Source organism: Chiloscyllium punctatum, chromosome 49 (genome assembly GCF_047496795.1).
Source record: "Chiloscyllium punctatum isolate Juve2018m chromosome 49, sChiPun1.3, whole genome shotgun sequence".
Lineage (NCBI taxonomy): Eukaryota > Metazoa > Chordata > Chondrichthyes > Orectolobiformes > Hemiscylliidae > Chiloscyllium > Chiloscyllium punctatum.
The window spans coordinates 23,840,160-23,859,997 of NC_092787.1; the positions used below are offsets into that span (position 1 = coordinate 23,840,160).

At 44.7% G+C, this 19,838-nt stretch overlaps 1 protein-coding gene across 1 annotated transcript in view; it reads right to left on the reverse strand.

Annotated features, from left to right (window-relative positions):
• Positions 1-19,838, reverse strand: part of LOC140469395 (uncharacterized) — a 45,756-nt gene that overhangs the window by 23,159 nt on the left and 2,759 nt on the right. The window contains exons 3-9 of the mRNA XM_072565878.1: positions 18,640-18,781; positions 16,058-16,222; positions 11,798-12,001; positions 7,681-7,807; positions 6,779-6,950; positions 2,973-3,077; positions 2,771-2,873 (exon numbers count right to left, since the gene is read on the reverse strand). Of these exons, the coding sequence (XP_072421979.1) occupies positions 2,771-2,873; positions 2,973-3,077; positions 6,779-6,950; positions 7,681-7,807; positions 11,798-12,001; positions 16,058-16,222; positions 18,640-18,781 (1,018 nt within the window). The remainder of the gene's footprint in view (positions 1-2,770; positions 2,874-2,972; positions 3,078-6,778; positions 6,951-7,680; positions 7,808-11,797; positions 12,002-16,057; positions 16,223-18,639; positions 18,782-19,838) is intronic.

Sequence of the window (19,838 nt, forward strand, 5' to 3'; positions counted from 1 at the left end):
TTCTCTAAAGGTAAACATGCAGATTGAATCCGTGATTAAGAAAGCAAATGTAATGTTGTCATTTATCTCAAGAGGATTGGAATATAAAAGCAGCGATGTGCTACTGAGACTTTATAAAGCTCTGGTTAGGCCCCATTTGGAGTACTGTGTCCAGTTTTGGGCCCCACACATCAGGAGGGACATACTGGCACTGAAGCACGTCCAGCGGAGATTCACATGAATGATCCCTGAAATGGTAGGTCTAACATACGAGGAACGGCTGAGGATCCTGGGATTGTACTCTCTGGAGTTTAGAAGGTTAAGGGAAGATCTAATAGAAACTTACAGGATAATACATGGCTTGGAAAGGGTGAATGCTAAGAAATTGTTTCCGTTAGACGGGGAGACTAGGACCCGTGGGCACAGCCCTAAAAATAGAGAGGGTCAATTTAGAACAGAAATGCGGAGACATTTCTTCAGCCAGAGAGAGTGGTGGGCCTGTGGAATTCATTGCCGCAGAGCGCAGTGGAGGCCGGGATGCTAAATGTCTTCAAGGCAGAGATTGATAAATTCTTGATGTCACAAGGAATTAAGGGCTACGGGGAGAATGCGGGTAAGTGGAGTTGAAATGCCCATCAGCCATGATTAAGTGGCGGAGTGGACTCGATGGGCCGAACAACCTTACTTCCACTCCTATGTCTTATGGTTTTATAATCTAGGTTTGTTCAATATATCGTTTGAGTTGCATGACCCTGTAATCTTTTGCTATAAATTTTGTGTCTTATTATCCTGCTCCACAGCTACCTGATGAAGGAGCAGATTTCTGAAAGCTAGTGCTTCCAAATAAACCTGTTAGACTATAACCTGTGTGAGTTTTAAACTTTCGCGAACACAGCAGAAATAATTTCTTCTTTTGCCAAAATAGTTCATTAACCTGTCGTAAATCTCCAAACAACCTTCAAATGAGAACATTCACAGTTTGTATAAATGCTCCCCTTAATGTCCTTCGGGGGAAGGAAATCTGTCTCCTTATCTGGTCTAGCCTGCATGTGATTCCAGACACACAGCACCACAGTTAACTCAACAGCTCTCAGTTGATAGGCAATCAGTGATAGGCGATAAATTCCATTATCCCCTGAAGTAATAAGGAATCATGAGTAAAGAAGAATGAATAAGTTATTCAACCACAAAAGCTTTCTAGGAAATGGCCTCTGCGGCTTATCCATTTGATATTGTCCCTAACGAATAATGAATATAAACATTCCAACTGATGCCGCTTCAGTGATTTACAAAATTTAGTACAACTTCCCTTTCTTTAGTACTCAATGCCTCTATTTAAAACACCATTGATCCCATATGATCTTTTAATGGTATAATCAATCTATCCTACCTCCTTTGAGTATGTCAGTCCCAGGTCTTTCACTTCCCGCAGCCCAATTAAAATTGTATCATTTAGTTCATTTTGCGTTTACTCAGTCTTCTTTCCCAAAAGCATCATTTCATTCTTCTCCGAGAAGACTGAGAAGTCACCTAATAGAGGTATTTAAAATTACAAAAGGGTTTGAAAGGCCAAATGCGGAGATGATATTTCCACTTGAGGGGGGATTTCAAACTATAGGCCGCACACAAGAGCCAGTCACTAATTAATCCAATTAAGAGTTTCAAGAGAAACCTCTGCACTTGGGAGCAGTGAGAATGTAGAAGTTACAACATGGACTGACTGAAATGAATACCATAGAATATTTTCAAGGAGAAAGTAAATGAACAGATGAGGGAGGAAGGAATATGGAAGGAAGGATATACTGAGATAGAAATGTATAGCACGGTAACAGACCCTTCGGCTCAACTTGTCCATGCCGACCAGATATCCTAAATAAATCTAGTCCCATTAGCCAGCATTTGGCCCATATCCCTCTAAATCCTGCCTATTCAAATACCCATCCAGATGCCTTTTAAATGTTGTAATTGTACCAGCCTTCACAACTTCCTCTGGCAGCTCATTCTATACACGCACTACCCTCTATGCAAAGAAATTGCCCTTTACATCCTTTTAAAATCTTTCCCTTCACCCTAAACTTATGCCCTCTAGTTTTGGACTCCCCAACTCCAGGGTAAAGACCTTGGATATTTACCCTATCCACCCCACCCCCATTGATTTTATAAACCTCTATAAGGTCACCTCTCAGCCCCAGTCTATTCAGCCTCTCCCTACACCTCAAACCATCCAACCCTGGCAACACCCTTGTAAACCTTTTCAAGTTTCACAGCATCCTTCCTATTAGCAGGGAGGCCAGAATTGCATATAGTAATCCAAAAGAGGCCTAACCAGTGTCCTGTACAGCCACAACATGACCTCCCGATCCTGATACTCAAGACACTGATCAATAAAGGAAAGCATACCAAATGCCTTCCTCACTATCCTGTCTTCCCGCGACTCCATATTCAAGGAACTATGAACCTGCACTCCAAGGTCTGTTTGTCAGCAACATTCCCTCAGACCTTACTATTAAGTGTATAGGTCCTGCCCTGATTTGCCTTTCCAAAATGCAGCACCTCACATTTACCTAAATTAAATTCCATCTGCCACTCCTCAGCCCCTGCTGGAGAGTGAAAGGATGCTCCAATGAAACATAACCACTACCATAGGCAGGATGATGTGTTGCTGTGCTGCATATCCCATACAATATATGTAGAAAGCATTCTTACTGCAACACTCCAGCACGTTAGTTATTTGACCTAAATGAAGAGGATAAGTCGGAATTGGCTTCAAATTTCATCATTTTAGACACACCTGAAGGCGTCAACATCTCTGCTAGGGCTCTACGTGCATCAGCCTGTCCTTTTGAGGCACGTTCCCTCCAAACGTGAAGCAAATGCCCATGAGTGTGTGCCATCTGAAAAACAACAGAGGATCCTTTCAATCAAAATGGTGACTCTATCAACAAATCCACTCTGGGCAAAATTAGTCTCCAAGAGAAGGAAGGCCCAGTTACCGAGACACAGTTGTCCATGCAACATCTCTCCTTCACAAGTTCGGCAATAGGTTTCAGCAGTCCCAAGGCTCCCTTCCCTTTAGTCCTTTTAACTCGTTTTCCTTTCTGTGGAAATTTGAACAAACGGTGCATCAGGTAAAGAAAGATGGTTTTGCATTTATTTAGAACCTTTTATCACCTCAAGATTCAAAGGCCTTCAGAAGCAATGAAATACATTTAAAACGTAATACAGGAATCATACAGGACAGAAACAGACCAAACTATATAATAGAGCAACACGACAAACAATTTATGCCCGACAAGCTCTCCAGAAAATCATAAAACATAGGACCAGAAAGTAGGACATTTGGCCCATCTGGTCTGCTCTATCAATGACATCATGGTTGATCTGATATCATCAAATATACTTTCCTGCCTTTTCACCATAACCTTTGATTCCCTGACTGATTAAAAATCGACCTCAATCTCAAATATATCTCAACAGCACTCTGCAGTAAAGAATTCCACAGATTCACTACCCACTGAGGGAAGACACTCCTCTTATCCTCTATAAAGTTGTGCAGATTGCTGAGAAACTCAGCAGGTTTGACAGTATCTGGGGAACAAAAAGCTGAGTAAACGTTTCAAGTCCAGTGACCCTTTTCCAGAAGGGTGTTCAATTCAAAACTAAAGTAGGGTCACTTAATTTTGAAATGTTAAGTCCGCTTTCTCTCCATAGATAGGACAGACCTGCTGAGTTTCTCCAGCAGTTTCTGATTTTGTGTTTTGTCTTCACTTCTCTCTTAAATAGGTGACCCCTTACTCTGAGATTATGCTCTCTGGTCCTAGACTCTCTCACAACAGAAAAAATAAATCGCACATAAAAGTAATATGATGATCACCAAGTCATCTTGAACAAGTGATAATTAAGAACACCAGGGAGGACGCCACTGCTCCCTTCAGTGGAGTGTAATGGAGCCTCTTATATTCATGTGAGGGGTTACGGAGGTCTATGATTTGATGTCTCATCCAAAGGATTGCACATTCCAACTGTGAAAAATGCAGTACTGCAGTAGAATGTCAGCCTTGATGTTGTGCAGAAATCTCTGGCCGGCAACCTGAATCAATAGCGTTCTGACTCACTGAGTCACAATTAGGACTAACATTGACAGAACATAAACAATACAGCGCAAACAGGCCCTTCGGCCCTCGATGTTGTGCCGACCTGTGAACTAATCTAAGCCCATCCCCCTACACTATCCCATCATCATCCATATGCTTATCCAAGGACTGTTTAACTACATTGGCAGGCAGGGAATTCTACAACCTTACTACTCTCGGAGTAAAGAACCTGCCTCTGACATGTCTTAAATCTATCACCCCTCAATTTGCAATTATGTGCCCTCGTACAAGCCAACATAATCGTCCTAGTAAAAAGACTCTCACTGTCCACCCTATCTAATCCTCTGATCATCCTGTATATCTCTATCAAATTCCCTCTTAGCCTTCTTCTCTCCAACAAGAACAGACCCAAGTCTCTCAGCCTTTCCTCATAAGACTTTCCCTCCAGACCAGGCAACACCCTAGTAATCTCCTCTGCACCTGTTCCAATGCTTCCACATCCTTCCTATAAATGGGGTGACCAGAACTGTACATAATATCCTAACTACGGTTGCACTAGCGTTTTGTATAGATGCAGCATGACATTATGGCTCTGGAATTCAATCCCTACACCAATAAAACCTAACACATTGTATGCCTTCTTAACAGCACTAATCAACCTGGGTGGCAACTTTCAGGGATCTATCTACATGGACACCAAGATCCCGATGCACATCCACGCTACCAAGAATCTTTCCATTGACCCAGTACTCTGCCTTCCTGTTATTCTTCCCAAAGTGAATTACCTCACATTTATCTGCATTGAACTCCATTTGTCACCTCTCAGCCCAATTCTGCAGTTTATCCAAGTCCCCCTGCAACATTCTTCCAAACTGTCCACTACTCCACCAACTTTATTGTCGTCTGCAAATTTACTAACCCATCCACCTATGCCTGCATCCAAGTCATTTATAAAAATGACAAACAGCAGTGGTCCCAAAACAGATCCTTGTGGCACACCAGTAGTGACCGGACTCCAGGCTGAATATTTTCCATCATCCACCACTCGCTGCCTTCTTACAGAAAGCCAGTTTCTAATCCAAACTGCTAAATCACCTTCAATTCCATGCCTCTGCATTTTCTGCAAAGGCCGACCATGTGGAACCTTATCAATGGCTTTACTGAAGTCCATGTACACCATGTCAACTGCCCTACTCTCATCCACATGCTTGGTCACCTTCTCAAAAAACTCAATGAGGTTTGTGAGATACGACCTGTCCTTGACGAATCCAGGTTGACTATCTCCAATGAAATTATTGCTTGCTAGATGATTATAAATCCTATTTCTTATAATACTTTCCAAATCTTCTCCTACAACAGACATAAGGCTCACCTGTCTATAATTACCTGGGTTATCTCTACTGCCCCTCTTGAACAAGGGCACAACATTTGCAATCCTCCAGGCCTCTGGTACTAAACCTGTAGACAATGATGACTCAAAGATCAAGGTCAAAGGCTTCACCATCTCCTTGGATAAATCCCATCTGGCCCAGAGGACTTATCTACTTTCACACCTTCTAGAATTGAATCCTTTCTAATCTAACAGCCGATATCTCAGTCTTCTCCTCTACAATATGCTCCTTTTCCGGAGAGAAAACAGATGAGAAATAGTCATTTAGCACCTGTCTGATCTCTACAGGATCCACACACAACTTCCCACTTCTGTCTTTGACCTGCCCTATTCCTACCCTCATCATCCTTTTATTCCTCACATACCTATAGAAAGCTTTAGGGTTCTCCTTTATTCTATGTGTAAAAGACTGCTCATGTCCTCTCCTTGCTCTTCTTAACTCTCTCTTTAAATCCTTCCTAGCTAATCTGTAACTTTCCATCACCTCGTCTAAACCAACTCATCTCAATGTCACATAAGCCTCCCTCTTCCGCTTAACAAGAGATACAATTTCTTTAATAAACCATAGTTTCATTACCTTATCACCTCCTCCCTGCCTGACTGGGACATACCTATCAGGGACATGCAAAATCTGTTCCTTAAACCAGCTCCACATTTCGATTGTCTCTATCCCCTGCATTTTGATGCATGCCCCATTCTATGCATCCTAAGTCTTGCCTAATCGCATTATAATTGCCCTTGCCCCATCAATAACTCTTGTCATGTGGCATGTACCTAGCCCTTTCCATCGCTAAACTAAACATAACCAATTATGGTCACTCTCTCCAAAGTGCTCACCTACCACTAAAACAAACACCTGGCCTGGTTCATTATCAAGTACCAGATCCAGTGTGACCTCCCCTCTTGTCGGCCCTTTGACATTCTGTGTCAGGATATCCTCCTGCACACATTGGACAAAAACTGATCCATCCAACATATTAGAATTATAGCATTTCCAGTCAAAGCTGGGAAGTTAAAGTCCCCTATAATGACTACCCTGTTCCTTTCACTCTTACCCTGCATCGTTTTGCCAATCCTCTCCTCCACATCCCTGGAACTCTGCGGAGGCCTATAAAAAACTCCCAGCAGTGTGACCTCTCCTCTCCTGTTTCTAACCCCAGCCCATACCACCTCAGTAGACGAGTCCTCATCAAAAGTTCTTTCAGCCATTGTTATACTGTCCTTGACTAACAAAGGCACACCACCCCTTCTTTTACCACCTTCCCTGATCCCCTGATCACACATTGATACCTTGGAAGAACACATTTTATCTTACCTCAGGATCAGTTTTCAATCTTTTGTGTAGAAAGTTATTGGAGTAGCCCAGGATACGTTGAGTAGCACGTTCGCACAACTTCAACTCATTTTTCAACACCAAGCGATGCTTCAGCACAAACTCTTCATACGCTTTTGACTTCCGCTGACCATTACCCAATCCTATGCACCTTCTGAAAGGAACACAGCTTAGGTCAAACATGGATATCTGGACTGGGAATATTTGGAGGCCTGTCACAGTGCTTGGGCTGGACAGAGATGGTTTACCAATCAATGTGACCAGTTCGACACTGACTAATCATAATTTTCGCTCTGTGAAGAAAAAGTGTGAGTCTTCAGTTTAACGGTAATGTTCCTGCCTGGGAACCAAAAGAAATCAAAACCCAACCGTAACAATTCTGGCAAATAATGATTGGTTACTCTAGAATTTGGGATGCTTGCGGCTTGGTGAACGAATAATGCAACCCTCCTCCCCTGCCACAATAGAGTCTGTGAGAGCCGATAATATCCTCCTGTCAGACAGGGAGATTGTGTTGGTATGAAGATGCTTGCAGTGTTCATCCTTATGAATTAACAAGTGAGACTTTCTACCACTTTATGTCAATCTCTAGTGGAAGAGCATGAATATACCAGAACAAGGACGATCCGTTTGTGAATCCAAACAAGCTGCTGTTTAAAAAAAGGTTGCATGGGACTTAACTGTTGACATGCTGAAGTTAGTAGTACAGAAATACAAATCAAGAAAATACTCTGGAGAAGATGACACTTTAAAACATACAATCACATCAGGAGCAATTTAGTTGGTCATTACATTCATTCTGAAAAAGAACAGGCAGGATTGCGTTCCCTCTGGATTCTAATTCAAGAAACAAATCTACTTCGAACATTTGCTATGTTACTTGCTTTTGAGGCTTTTCTAGCTGCTCTACTTGGTTTTCATCGTAGCACTTCAACAAACTGAGCCGCCTGGCTTCCTTCAGCAGCTGGAGGAGATTCACAGCTCGATGCCGACTTTCACTCAGTTCAACCCCTGAAGTGAAGGTAGGAAATGGAGATCAGGACTAAAGTCACAGGCTATTCTGGTCACAAAGCATTGTTTTACAATTTTACACATCGCCCCTACAACGGGTTGTGGGGACGTTTGGAAATCAATTCCACATTTCATGCAGAAGACAATGCAGTGCCCCCTCAGTACTTCAAGGAGAAAGTGAGGACTGCAGATGCTGGAGATCAGAGCTGAAAATGTGTTGCTGGAAAAGCACAGCAGGTCAGGTAGCATCCAAGGAACAGGAGAATCGACGTTTCGGGCATGAGCCCTTCTTCAGGAATGAGGAAAGTGTGTCCAGCAAGCTAAGATAAAAGGTAGGGAGAAGGGACGTTGGAAATGTGATAGGTGGAAGGAGGTCAAGGTGAGGGTGATAGGCTGGAGTGGGGATGGGGGCGGAGAGGTCAGGAAGAAGATTGCAGGTTAGGAAGGCGGTGCTGAGTTCGAGGGATTTGACTGAGACAAGGTGGGGGGAGGGGAAATGAGGAAACTGGAGAAATCTGAGTTCATCACTTGTGGTTGGAGGGTTCCCAGGCGGAAGATGAGGCGCTCTTCCTCCAGCTGTCCTGTTGCTATGGTCTGGCGATGGAGGAGTCCAAGGACCTGCATGTCCTTGGTGGAGTGAGAGGGGGAGTTGGAGTGTTGAGCACGGGGTGGTTGGGTTGGTTGGCCCGGGTGTCCCAGAGGCGTTCTTTGAAATGTTCCGCAAGTAGGCGACCTGTCTCCCCAATATAGAGGAGGCCACATCGGGTGCAGTGGATGCAATAAATGATGTGTGTGGAGGTGCAGGTGAATTTGTGGCGGATATGGAAGGATCCCTTGGGGCCTTGGAGGGGGAAGGTGTGGGCGCAAGTTTTGCATTTCTTGCGGTTGCAGGGGAAGGTGCCAGGAGTGGAGGCTGGGTTGGTGGGGGGTGTGGACCTGACAAGGGAGTCACGGAGGGAGTGGTCTTTTCGGAACGCTGATAGGGGAGGGGAGGGAAATATATCTTTGGTGGTGGGGTCCGTTTGGAGGTGGCGGAAATGACGAAGGATGGTACGATGTATATGGAGGTTGGAGGGGTGATAAGTGAGAACCAATGGGGTTCTGTCCTGGTGGCGATTGGAGGGGCGGGGCTCAAGGGCGGAGGAGCGGGAAGTGGAGGAGATGCAGTGGAGAGCATCGTCGATCACGTCTGGGGGTATATTGCAGTCTTTGAAGAAGGAGGCCATCTGGGTTGTTCGGTATTGGAACTGGTCCTCCTGGGAGCAGATGCGGCGGAGACGAAGGAATTGGGAATAGGGACGGCGTTTTTACAGGGGACAGGGTGGGAGGTGTAGTCTAGGTAGCTGGGGGAGTCGGTCGGTTTATAGTAAATGTCCGTGTTGCTTCAGTCGCCTCAGTTAGAAATGGAGAGGTCTAGAAAGGGGAGGGAGGAGTCTGAGACGGTCCAGGTGAATTTGAGGTCGGGGTGCAAGGTGTTGGTAAAGTGAATGAACTGTTCAATATCCTCGTGGAAGCACGAGGCAGCGCCGATACAGTCATCGATGTAGCGGAGGAAAAGATGGGGGGTGGTGCCAGGGTAGCTGCGGAAGATGGACTGTGCCACATATCCTATGAAGAGGCAGGCATAGCTGGGAATCCTCCCACTTCCTTCACAACTTCTCTTTCCAATCCTCCCACTTCCTCCAAACCAAAGGAGTAGCCATGGGCACCCGCATGGGCCCCAGCTATGCCTGCCTCTTTGTAGGATATGTGGCACAGTCCATCTTCCGCAGCTACACTGGCACCACCCCCCACCTCCTCCGCCCTTGAGCCCCACCTTCCTAACCTCTCTGCCCCCACCCCCCACTCCGGCCTATTACCCTCACCTTAACCTCCTTCCACCTATCACATTTCCAACGCCCCTCCCACAAGTCTCTCCTCCCTACCTTTTATCTTAGCCTGCTGGACACACTTTCCTCATTCCTGAAGAAGGGCTCATGCCCGAAACGTCGATTCTCCTGTTCCTTGGATGCTGCCTGACCTGCTGTGCTTTTCCAGCAATACATTTTCACCCCTCAGTACTTCACCAGTCACCTTAGTATTTGTGCTTAATTCACTGTGAAGCAACAATCTTCTACCTCCGAGGTGAGAGTGTAGTCCCACTGAGTTACGACTGACATTCTGATCAGATATCTGTCCTGTTGACACTCACTGTCAATGCTCTTGAATGAGCAAGAATGGTTTAGACAGCCCTTAGTGGGGCACTGTAACCAAGCTCCAGGAACTTACAACCAAAAATTTATCAAGATATAATTACCAGAGGTGATGACGCACTCGAGCCCTCTGTGGGGCCCACTGGTCCATAAAGGATTGTGGAGTCTATATGGAGTGGGGGAGGAGATGAAGGTGATAGGTCAAGGAGGAGAGGGTGGAGTGGATAGGTGGAAAAGAAGATAGGCAGGTCGGACAAGTCAAGGAGACAGTGCTGAGCTGGAAGTTTGAAACTAGGATGAGGTGGGGGAAGGGGAAATGAGGAAGCTGTTGAAGTCCACATTGATGCCCTGGGGTTGAAGTGTTCCGAGGCGGAAGGTGAGGCGTTCTTCCTCCAGGTGTCTGGTGGTGAGGGAGCGGCGGTGAAGGAGGCCCAGGACCTCAATGTCCTCGGCGGAGTGGGAGGGGGAGTTGAAATGTTGGGCCACGGGGCGGTTTGGTTGATTGGTGCGAGTGTCTCTGAGATGTTCCCTAAAGCGCTCTGCTAGGAGGCGCCCAGTCTCCCCAATGTAGAGGAGACCACATCGGGAGCAACGGATACAATAAATGATATTAGTGGATGTGCAGGTAAAACTTTGATGGATGTGGAAGGCTCCTTTAGGGCCTTGGATAGAGGTGAGGGAGGAGGTGTGGGCGCAGGTTTTACAATTCCTGCAGTGGCAGGGGAAAGTGCCAGGATGGGAAGTAGGGGGGTGTGGACCTGACTAGGTAGTCACAGAGGGAACGGTCTTTGCGGAAGGCGGAAAGGGGTGGGGAGGGAAATATATCCCTGGTGGTGGGGTCTTTTTGGAGGTGGCGGAAATGTCGGCGGATGATTTGGTTTATGCAAAGGTTTGTAGGGTGGAAGGTGAGCACCAGGGGCGTTCTGTCCTTGTTACGGTTGGAGGGGTGGGGTCTGAGGGCGGAGGTGCGGGATGTGGACGAGATGCGTTGGAGGGCATCTTTAACCACGAGACGTTTATTGAAAACCTACTGGACATAGTACTCCTATCCCATTCCCCTCCAAGTCTGAGGCTACTTAGTTTCCAAGATCAGGTGTTTTCAAACTAATTTGGCATGGGCTACACTCATTGTCCAAACTGATAAACAAGAGCTGGGACAGAGCAGGAATTATACCATCAAGACTGGGTGAAAGGAAAGAACATACAGTTTCTTAGCAATCTAGAACACTGACAACAACTTCAGTCACTGTTATATTTCTGCTTCTGTACACAATATCTTGCATTTATACAGCATCTTTTAATATGATAAAACATCGCAAGAAGTATTTATAAAAGAACATGCAATATTTAGATTTTTGGACATATGGCCAAACGTTTGGTTAAAAGGGCTTGAAAGGACACAAACAGAAACAGAAACCAAAACAGGAAAAGCTCAGCAGGTCTGGCAGCACCTGTGGAGACAGAAACAGAGTTAATGCTTCGAGTCCGGTTCTTTTAAACTACTGTTAATGTTAACTCTCTTTCTCTCTCCACAGATGCTGCCAGACGACCTGCTGAGTTTCTCCAATATTTTCCATTTTCTATCAGATTTCCAGCATCCACCATGTTCTGCCTTTATTCAAAGGTCTTAAAGGATTGTCTTGAAAGAGAGAGGGAGAGAGGTTTCTGGAGGGATTCCCGAACTTAGGATTCAAGAAGGTATAGTGGCCAATGGCGGACTGATTATAACTAGGGATAGAGTTAAATTCAGCATTTCTTTTATTATTGGAGGGGAAGAGTTTTTCATGCATGTTCCAACCTGTCTTTTTGATGTAGTTCTGCAGACACTGACAAGGTTTCTTCACAAACAGAGGACAGCACAGCATCTTGGCATCTTGGTCTCCCAGCAACTCTGTCATAGATACAGCAAAGGCTACAAGGGCTTCCTGATGTTTTCTGCGTTCATCAGCATCTGTACCTGCGCAGGATGAGTGAGGACCTCGGGATCTGCCAAACGCCAACCCTTCAGCAAGAAGGACGGAAGTTATTATGGAGACTTCATACAGTGGCCTGAGTCCTGGCCAGAATAGAGAGGACAGGGCAATTTCAATACCAACATCCCACTTTCCTTGCCCCCCACACCCATCCCAACATCCCCCCCGCCCCGCCCCGCCCTGCCATCTTTCTCCCCACCCCTGTGACAATGTAAACTTCACAATCTTAATTACTGTTCATAGTTTGAAGGAATCAACAAAAAATAAACAAAGAGAAGCAGCAAAAACTTTCTGGAATAATGTTTCTCGAGACAAAAGGGACAAAGTCAAGCTGTTACACAGATAGTGAAAGTGATTTGCCCTGTCTTGGTGAGATTACATAACCAAAACCACTTTAACACCTTCTTGATCAACTGGATACTTTATTGCCACAAATAATGAAGACTGCCCTGCTGTGTTGTAAACAGACAGCCACCCCCAAATGTAACAAGGAAACAGGGGAGCTTCTTCTGATAAGAAGACAAGCCACAGACTGAGTTCCCCAGAAATGTAATCAATGTTGGGGATGAAAGAATCAATTGAATCATCAATAATGTAACATAAACTTGAAAAACAGAAACCCATATAAGAATGCAACAGCAGAACAAGTCAGGAGCAGAAGTTCAAAGACCAACATTGTTTAAGGATTGAACCCAGGGCACTTCCGGAGACAGACACTGTCTAGGTGAAGTTGGGACCAGATTCCATCATTAATTGGGTAATAACCAAGTTGGGTTGTGAGACTTAACTTGCTTATTTGAGGGACCTTAAATTTTATTGCATGTAGCAACAATGTAAATTATTCTTTCAGTATTTGATTGTCTGTGAGATTTCTTAATAAGCAGCTGAATTAAAGGTAACTTGTGATGAGTTTGCCCACAAGACCCCCAAACAAAACCCTCCACATAATTGGCAATGTTACTGTCCTCGACCAACAACACGGTGCTGGAGAAACCTCCATGTTTTTCTACACAGACTGCTCAGAGGTTCTACTTGCTACAGACTCTGATTTCACAGACAACGCTTGCTGCCTGACTGCAGAGTGGATGGGTGGAGTGCAGTGTGTGGAAATCAACTGAGATTCCAGCTCAGGATTGATACCCGGCTGCAGGTGCAGAAGTGTCATCAGAATGGGGCAGGGAGTGGTGCATCTAGTAATCAAATAGCTGACTACCTGGACATAATAAAGTAAGAATGCTTTGGTGAGATTTCCACAAAACCTTTTCTGTTAACTTTGTATTGCACCCTGACTCCAGTACATGGCATGCTGTGCACAGTTGTATTCCTTATATTACAAAAATAAGTACTGGAGAAAGTGCCAAAAGAGGTTGTTAAGAATAGTCCCAGACCTGAGCGGTTATAACTAGCTTGTTCAGAGTATGGCCTGGGGGCCAGCTACTGAGAAACAGAGCCCCAGCAACAATGTACACCAGCCTGGAGCAGCTGGATTGACAAACAGGGTGGAGGGAGGAAGCACGTATTCGTTCCTTCACTGCTGTCCTGGGTTCCTCCTCAGTGCGTGAGTGACTGAGCTAGTCTAAATGGGAGAGGGGCAGTGAATTGATGGGAGTGAGTCTGAGTGAGGACAGGAGCCAGGGAGTCTGTGGCTAGTCTTTCGTCATGTGGTTTCAGGTTCAAGACAGACTGGACAAGGAGAGAAGGTCAGGAACTGTCTTCAGGCTTGGGCTTGTTTAAAACATTGTTTATTAAATATTATGATTAAACACTGCAATACACGGCACTTGGAAGTACACAGACTCTGAACTTACTGTTACATTATTGAAAGACGATCCCATGAACTCCACGGCTAGTCAGTCTACTCCATATGCTTCTCTCCCCGTGTTTCTAACATTCACATGGTCCTTAACTCCACCCATGCTGTGCTACTTATGCCCACTGAGCAGCTCTATGATACTGTCACACGTCTGATGCAGAGTCTTCAGGCTCTTATGCAGGCAAGAGGGAATGAATCTATGTAAGCACACAGAGAGATAGAGAGGGAATGCCGCATGCAAGTTTGCACACGTCCCTCTTCTTCCCTCCCTAGAAACCTATCCAACAAAGCAGGATGGAAGAAGAGGGCAACCCAGGATTAAAAGAAATCCACTTTTGATCCAAATTTCATCTAAATCCTGGCAATGCAGATCACCAGAGGCAAAGCAGAGTCAGTGATCATTAAACCCAACTTTTTAACTTGGTCTGGGTCCATGGGGATTAGAACCCAGGGTTCAGTTTGCCTCAAGTTCTGAATCTTTAGCAAAAAATGTATTTTAATTGCTTAGTTTTACTCCTGTGTGCATATTAATGGTCATTTTTATTATTTATTCATTATCTTGAATTATAAATGTATTGATAAGGCTTTATGTTGTGCCAAGCCTCATCTTTCCAGAATTTGCTTATCAGCTCCTGCCAAAATTTATGCTGGTCACTCATAAACCCAGGGTAGAAATTCGGGTTAAGACTCTCTTTATCCAAGAAAATGTGGAGAATGTGCAAGTTACTACCACGATCTGAGGCAAATAACAGAGATGCCCTTGAGAGGGAAGTATCTAAGATAACTCCACAGAGGCTGGTATCCTGTCGCCAAATCGTCCTTCATTTACAAGGGGATAGTCCTTGATACGGATCCAGCTCCCTCAAAGCTAGCTCTCAGAGTAAACAGAACCTCTGACACTCCTGTTTATATCCGTCAGCCAGGGCTCCCTGAATGGATACGATTAACAGCCCCAATCAGGGAACCCATATTCTATGAGGTCCAATTGGTTGACCTCATGACAATCACTATTGTGGCTAAGTGTTGAAAATGAAATAAATTGTAGGACAGTGAGAAATAATGCAGAGTGGGAAGAGTTTCATACAGAGTGTAGAAATCTGGCAAAAACCAGATGGACCAAACAGCCTGCTTCTACCCCCGTGCATTCTACAGTCAATAAAACTGGATCCTAAGCAGAGTCTATATTGTCAATCGAGGAAGTGAGAATGGGGTGGGAAAACAGGAATTAGAGTCATAGAGTAAGAGAGATGTACAGCACAGAAACACTCCCTTCGGTCCAACCCGTCCATGCCGACCAGATATCCCAATCCAATCTAGTCCCACCTGCCAGCACCTGGCCCATATCCCTCCAAAACCTTCCTATTCATGTACCCACCCAGATGCCTTTTAAATGTTGCAATTGTACCAGCCTCCACCACTTCCTCTGGCAGCTCATTCCATACACGTATCACCCTCTGAATGAAAAGGATGCCCCTTAGGTCTCTTTTATATCTCTCCCCTCTCACCCTAAATCTATGCCCTCTAGTTCTGGACTCCCCCACCCCAGGGAAGAGACTTTGTCTATTTACCCTATCAATGCTCCTCATGATTTTATAAGCCTCTGTAAGGTCATCCCTCCACCTCCGACACTCCAGGGAAAACAACCCCAGCCTATTCAACCTCTGGCAACATCCTTGTAGATCTTTTCTGAACGCTTTCAAGTTTCACAACATCCTTCCGATAGGAAGCAGACCAGAATTACACACAATATTCCAAAAGTGACCTCACCAACATACTGTACAACCGCAACATGATCTCCCAACTCCTGTACTCAATACTCTGACCAATAAAGGAAAGCATACCAAACGCCGCCTTCACTGTCCTATCTACCTGCAATTCTACTTTCAAGGAGCTATGAACCTGCACTCCAAGGTCTCTTTGTTCAGCAACACTCCCTAGGACTTTGCCATTAAGTGTGTAAGTCCTACTAAGATTTGCTTTCTGAAAATGTATCATCTCACATTTATCTGAATTAAACTCCATCTGCCACTTCTCATGCCATTGGCCCATCTGATCAAGATCCCGTTGTAATCCAAGGTAACCTTCTTCACTGTCCACTACACTTCCAATTTTGGTGTCATCTGCAAACCTACTGACTATACCTCTTATGCTCACATCCAAATCATTTATATAAACGACAAAATGTAGTGGACCCAGAACTGTGGCATTCTTTCGAAACTAAGTGTTGGCATGCCTCACACTGACAAATGTGTGGATCTTGCAGGCCACTTACCACATGCGTTACATAGCATCAGCATTTTTCCTGTCTCTGGGTCATGTTTCCAGCGTGGCGATGCTGTATAACCCGACCGTCTCAGCCTGTTGCCACGACGACTGGGGTTCGTGATAGACGGAGATTTGCAGATGTCACAGCAGAATTCCACTTCTGCCCTTTTCCCTGGGAAAGAAGGAACTTTCAAAGAAGATAATCAGCAAGTGTGGCCAACCACCCCAGTCCCAGGAAAAGGACACAAAGCTTGCTGCACTGCTGAGAGACAATGAGCCAACTTTAACATGTTCAAAATCATGAGGTGTTTTTATAAAGTGGATAAGGGGAAGTGGTTCCAATGACAAGAGAGTCAATAATCAGAGGACACAGCTATATAACAATTAGCAAGAGAACCAGGGTCAACATGGAGAGAAATCTTTAATGGACCACACTGAAAGGGCAGTGTAAGCAGATTGATTAGTAACTTTCAAAGGAGAACTGGATAAATAATTGAAACGGAAACATTCTCAAGGTTGAAGAAGGGAGTGGGACTAATTGGTTAGCTCTGTCACAAAGTCAGCAAAAACATGACGGGCCAAATGGCTGCTTTCTGTACAGTTTCATTCTAGAGAGCAGACACTTTCGGTTAGTGGGAAACTATTTCAAGAGGCAGGTTATAGTGTGGAATTCTTAGGAGCAATACTAGGAAGACTCCCTAAATCCTCTGGAAAGAAATCAACAGAAAATGAGGATCAAAATTCGTAAGATCATCATAAATGTGGGTTCGATCTCAATTTGAAAACGACACAGTGAGGCAACATTGCCACTCAGTGGCCACAACCATTATTACATTATACAGCATTTATTACGTTTTTTCATTCACAGGGGGGCTCGGCAGAATTTATTGCCGATCCTTGTGACAATCACATTGCCTTGTGTCTGGACTCACTTGTAGGCTAGACCAGGTAAGGAAGGCAGATTTCCATCCCTAAAGGACGTCAGTGAACCAGGTGGGTCTTTCCGACAATCGACAATGACTTCATGGTAATCATTAGACTCAAACCCCAGATTTATATTTTACTGAGTTCAAATTCTGCCATCTGCCGAAGCGGGATTTGAACCCGGGTCCTCAGAACATTACTTGTGTTTCTGGATTAATAGTCTAGTTTAGAGCACATTCCAAACTAACACTACCAGGCCTTCGCGTCCCCTCCCAAACCTTGTCCTGTTATGACCCCATTTTGAAGTTTGAAAATGTCTTAATCCCAGAGTGAGGACAAGAGGATTGAGACAGAGGGGACAGGTGAGAGTTTGTGGGAGTTGGTGAGGGGGGCTTTGCAGCCTGGATGATAGAACTGGAGTACAGGTGTTGTAATAAGATCAGAGCTCCACTGTCTTCCATTCCAGCATCGGAGCCTGTGACCCCAAAGTTTCAGCTCACAATCCTGGGTACGGGGGACTACTGTACTAAAGATGCAGAACTGGTATTTGGATTGAGGCTAGATGGTTTCTTAAGGAGAATAACATTAATTCAAAACTTTTTTTAAAAACCTTATTCCAAAGATGTGGCATTCTCTGGCTAGACTGACATTTATTGCTGTTGAGAAGGTGATGGTGAACTGACCTCTTGAGCTTCTGCAGTCCCTTGGATGTAAGAACATATTCAGTGCCTTTAGGGAGGGACTTCCAATATTTTGATCCAATGACACCAAAAGAACACAAATGTATTTCTCAGTCAGTGTGATGTTTTGCTTGGAGGGTAACTTGCAGGTGATGGTATCCTCATAAATATACTGCTCTTGTCCTTCCAGACGCTAGTGGTTGTTGGTTTCGAAAGTGTTTGGTAGCCTTTGTGAATTTCTGCAGTGCATCTTGTAGATGTTATACACAGCTGCCACTGGACATTGGTATCATATCTGCAATCACCAATCAAATAGGCTGCTTTGTCCATGACAATGTTGAGCTTCTTAAGCACTGTTGAAGCTGCACCAATCCAGGTAAACGGACAGTGTTCCAATATACTCCTGACTTGTGCCCTGAAGATGGTGGACAGGCTTTGGGGAATCAGGAGGGGAGTTACTCACTGCAGGATTTCTAGCCTCTGAATTGGCCTTATAGCCATGATACTTCAGCCAAAGCACATTCCATTTCTACCCTGACTTGGAAATATATTCACATTCCTTCTGTATCACTGGATCAAAATCCTGGACGACCCTCCCTAAAAGCACTGTGGGCCTACCTACAGTACATGGACTAAAACACTTCAAGACTGCAGCTCAATAAACCATCACAAGGATAACTGGGGTCAGGCCATAAATGCTGACCAAGCCAGACATACCCATCTCCCATGAGTGAATGAAAAAAATGCACAGCTAACCTAGTTCAGTTTCTGGTCAATGGTAAAACCCCGAATTTGGATAGTGCGGCATTCAGTAATGCTTCTGAAGATCAACTAGTTTGGAGTATGTGGAATTAATCAATGTGTGTCCAACTGATACATTCAACACACAGGTGACATGGAAATAAGGCATGCAAATCAATCTATGAAGGGCAAAAAGCAACAGTTGTATGAAATGCAGATCACAATACGGGTTTGAATGTCTTGCCTGATTTTGAGATCAGCAAGTTAATCTTCTGTCTTGCCTTCTGCCTGACCATAGTTTCAACTTCAGGGGAAAAGGATCTCTTTCTGTGTTTTCGTCCACTCCTCCTTCCTTCAGGTGTACACGATACTTGATGGACATTCTCCTAAATGCAAAGTGACAAATGACAGGTTTTAAACCATGGGGTCCTGTTGGATCATTCACTAAGGAATAATTGGTAAGTTGAAGCTACACTCCTAATCACAAGACAGGATGACACCAAGGGACAGCTGCACTGTCAGAAGTGTGTCACTTTCAGTTACCTGCCCAAGCATTTGACCATAAAAGTCCTGCAGCACTACGTGAAGCTCTTCTCAGGGCCTAGCCAATACCTACCCAACCCAACATCAGGGTAACAAATTCTATGGTCACTTCTGAAGAATGGTCACTGGACTTGAAGCTCAGTTTTCGCTCCATAAATACAGCCAGACCGGCTGAGTTTCTGCAGCTATTTCTGTTTATATTCTCCAGTCATTTACCTTCTCACGGGTTGTAGGCGCTTGTTGGCTTCAAACTGGAGGCCACATTTTCCTTCATTTTAAAAACAGAACACACTTCCCATTGGACGAACTTTAAAACGTTCTGAATTAGAAACATCAAGCTATCAGCAGAAATCCTGCCAATGTTACTGAATTTCAGGGAAGCTCTCACTCTATGAGGCCCAGTGAGCTTTCTTGGCTGTCTTCTCAAGCTTGTCTCCACACCCCCACGGTGCCCTGTTCATTCTACACTCTACTCACCGCAATATCCATGAACCCCTGGCAACAGAGCTATGGTTAAAGTCCAGTTGAGCACCCAGTCAAGTGCTGGCAGTCCAGAATTGCTCAGTGGGAGGATAACTACAAAGAAGCATTGCTCAGGGCACATAGTGCATGTTCATACATTTATTGCTATTTATGCTCCAAGTTTCAAAGCTTACCGATCCTTAGCCTTGTCCCAATGCACAATCTGGTCGAAATGAGTCTTATGCTTTCCTTAAAACCACGTGCAACCCAACATCTTCTCGTCATTCAATATAGGACAATCACATACCAGGAAACCTTCAAACAATTCAGAACTTTCACTTTTATTTATTAGCAACAGAAGCGAACAACAAGCAAACGACGAAAGCTGTATTTGCTCCTGCAAACAGACAAGGACTGCTTACCCTTGGGGGCACCAAC